This window comes from Eimeria mitis, genomic scaffold (genome assembly GCF_000499745.2).
Source record: "Eimeria mitis Houghton genomic scaffold, Emh_scaff2197, whole genome shotgun sequence".
Taxonomy (NCBI): Eukaryota; Apicomplexa; class Conoidasida; order Eucoccidiorida; family Eimeriidae; genus Eimeria; species Eimeria mitis.
Window position 1 is genome coordinate 5401 of NW_013570523.1, and position 1367 is coordinate 6767.

The following is a 1367-nucleotide window of genomic DNA, read 5'->3' on the forward strand; positions in this document are numbered from 1 at the left end:
TGTTGCTGCTGCCGCTGGTGCTGTTGCTGTTGCTGCTGCTCCTGTCAGTTGCTGCTGCTGCTGCTGTTGTTGCTGCTGCTGCTGTTGCTGCTGCCGCTGGTGCTGCTGCTGTTGGTGTGGCTGATGGTGGTGTTGCTGCTGCTGTTGCTGTTGCTGCTGCTGCTGCTGCTGCTGTCTGGGGGGGTCCTTGAGTCTGCTACTCCCATACATTCTGCTGCTGTCATTTCTGCTGCGGCTGCTGCTGCTGCTGCTGCTGAGCGGGGCGGTTGCTGTTGCTGCTGCTGCTGCTGCTGCTGCTGCTGCTGCTGCTGCAGACGGTCAGCTACCGTGCAGTAGTCATATTGTTGCTGCAGCAGAGAATTTATGTTGCTGCTGCTGCTGCTGCTGCTGCTGCTGTTGCTTCGACAGGTTCCCCTTGAAATGCTGCAGCAGCTGTATCGTCGCGCTGAGTTTGCTGCTGCTGCAGACCCCACCAACAGCAGCAGCAGCAGCAACAGCAGCAGCAGCAGCAGCAGCAGCAGCAGCAGCAAGGAGCAGCAAACGACAACCTTGTGGGCGATGGGTTGGGCTGTCTATTGGCAGCTGGCGCGGAACCTCCTCCCCCCGCTGCATGCGCTGCAGCAGCAGCAGCAGCAGCAGCAACAGCAGCAGCAGCAGCAGCAGCAGCAGCAGGAACTGCGCAGCGTTTTGGGGGCGCAAGAAGCGGAAGCCGTAATGTCTTCGTTGGTAGACCTTCTGGAGTTTGCTGCTGCTCAGAGAACAGCAGCAGCAGCAGCAGCAACAACAGCAGCAACAACAGCAGCAGCAGCAACAGCAGCAGCAGCAGCAGCAACAACAACAGGGTTTGTTGAGCATGCAGTGTCGCTGCAGCTAGCGCTGGGGCTGATGACTGCTCCTTCTATCTTCCTTCGTCACGCTACTCCTCTTGCTGCTGCTGCTGCTGCTGCCAGCTCAGCTGGTATGCCTTGCTGCTGCTACTGCTGCTGCTGCTGTTGCTGCTTCTGCTGCTGCTTCTGCTTTGGCTTCACTGCCGCTGCTGCTGTTGCTGCTGCTGTTGCTGCTGCTGGTTTTGTTGTTGTTGCTCCTTTTCCTTCTGTTCTGGTGGTTGTTGTTGCTGCTGCTGCTTCTGTTGCTGTTGCTGCTGCTGCTGCTGCTGCTGCACGTGTTGCTGCTGCAGCTTGAAGCTTCTATGTTGGTCTTTTGCTGCGCTGCAGCTGCCAACACCTCCGCAAGGAAATCCGGCCAGCAGCAGCAGCTGCAGCAGCAGCAGCAGCAGCTGCTGCTGCTGCTGCAGCAACTGCAGCAGCAAGAGGACCCTGCTGCAGCAGCTGATGCCGCACAACAGAAACCTTGGTACTGCTGGGCTG

General features: G+C 58.7%; 1 protein-coding gene across 1 annotated transcript in view; it reads left to right on the top strand.

The window, feature by feature from the left end:
* Window positions 1-1367, top strand: part of EMH_0050210 (uncharacterized protein) — a gene marked incomplete at both ends in the record, with an annotated part of 8869 nt that overhangs the window by 5024 nt on the left and 2478 nt on the right. The window contains 2 exons of the mRNA XM_013496611.1: window positions 409-958; window positions 1215-1365. Coding sequence (XP_013352065.1) covers window positions 409-958; window positions 1215-1365 — 701 coding nt within the window. The remainder of the gene's footprint in view (window positions 1-408; window positions 959-1214; window positions 1366-1367) is intronic.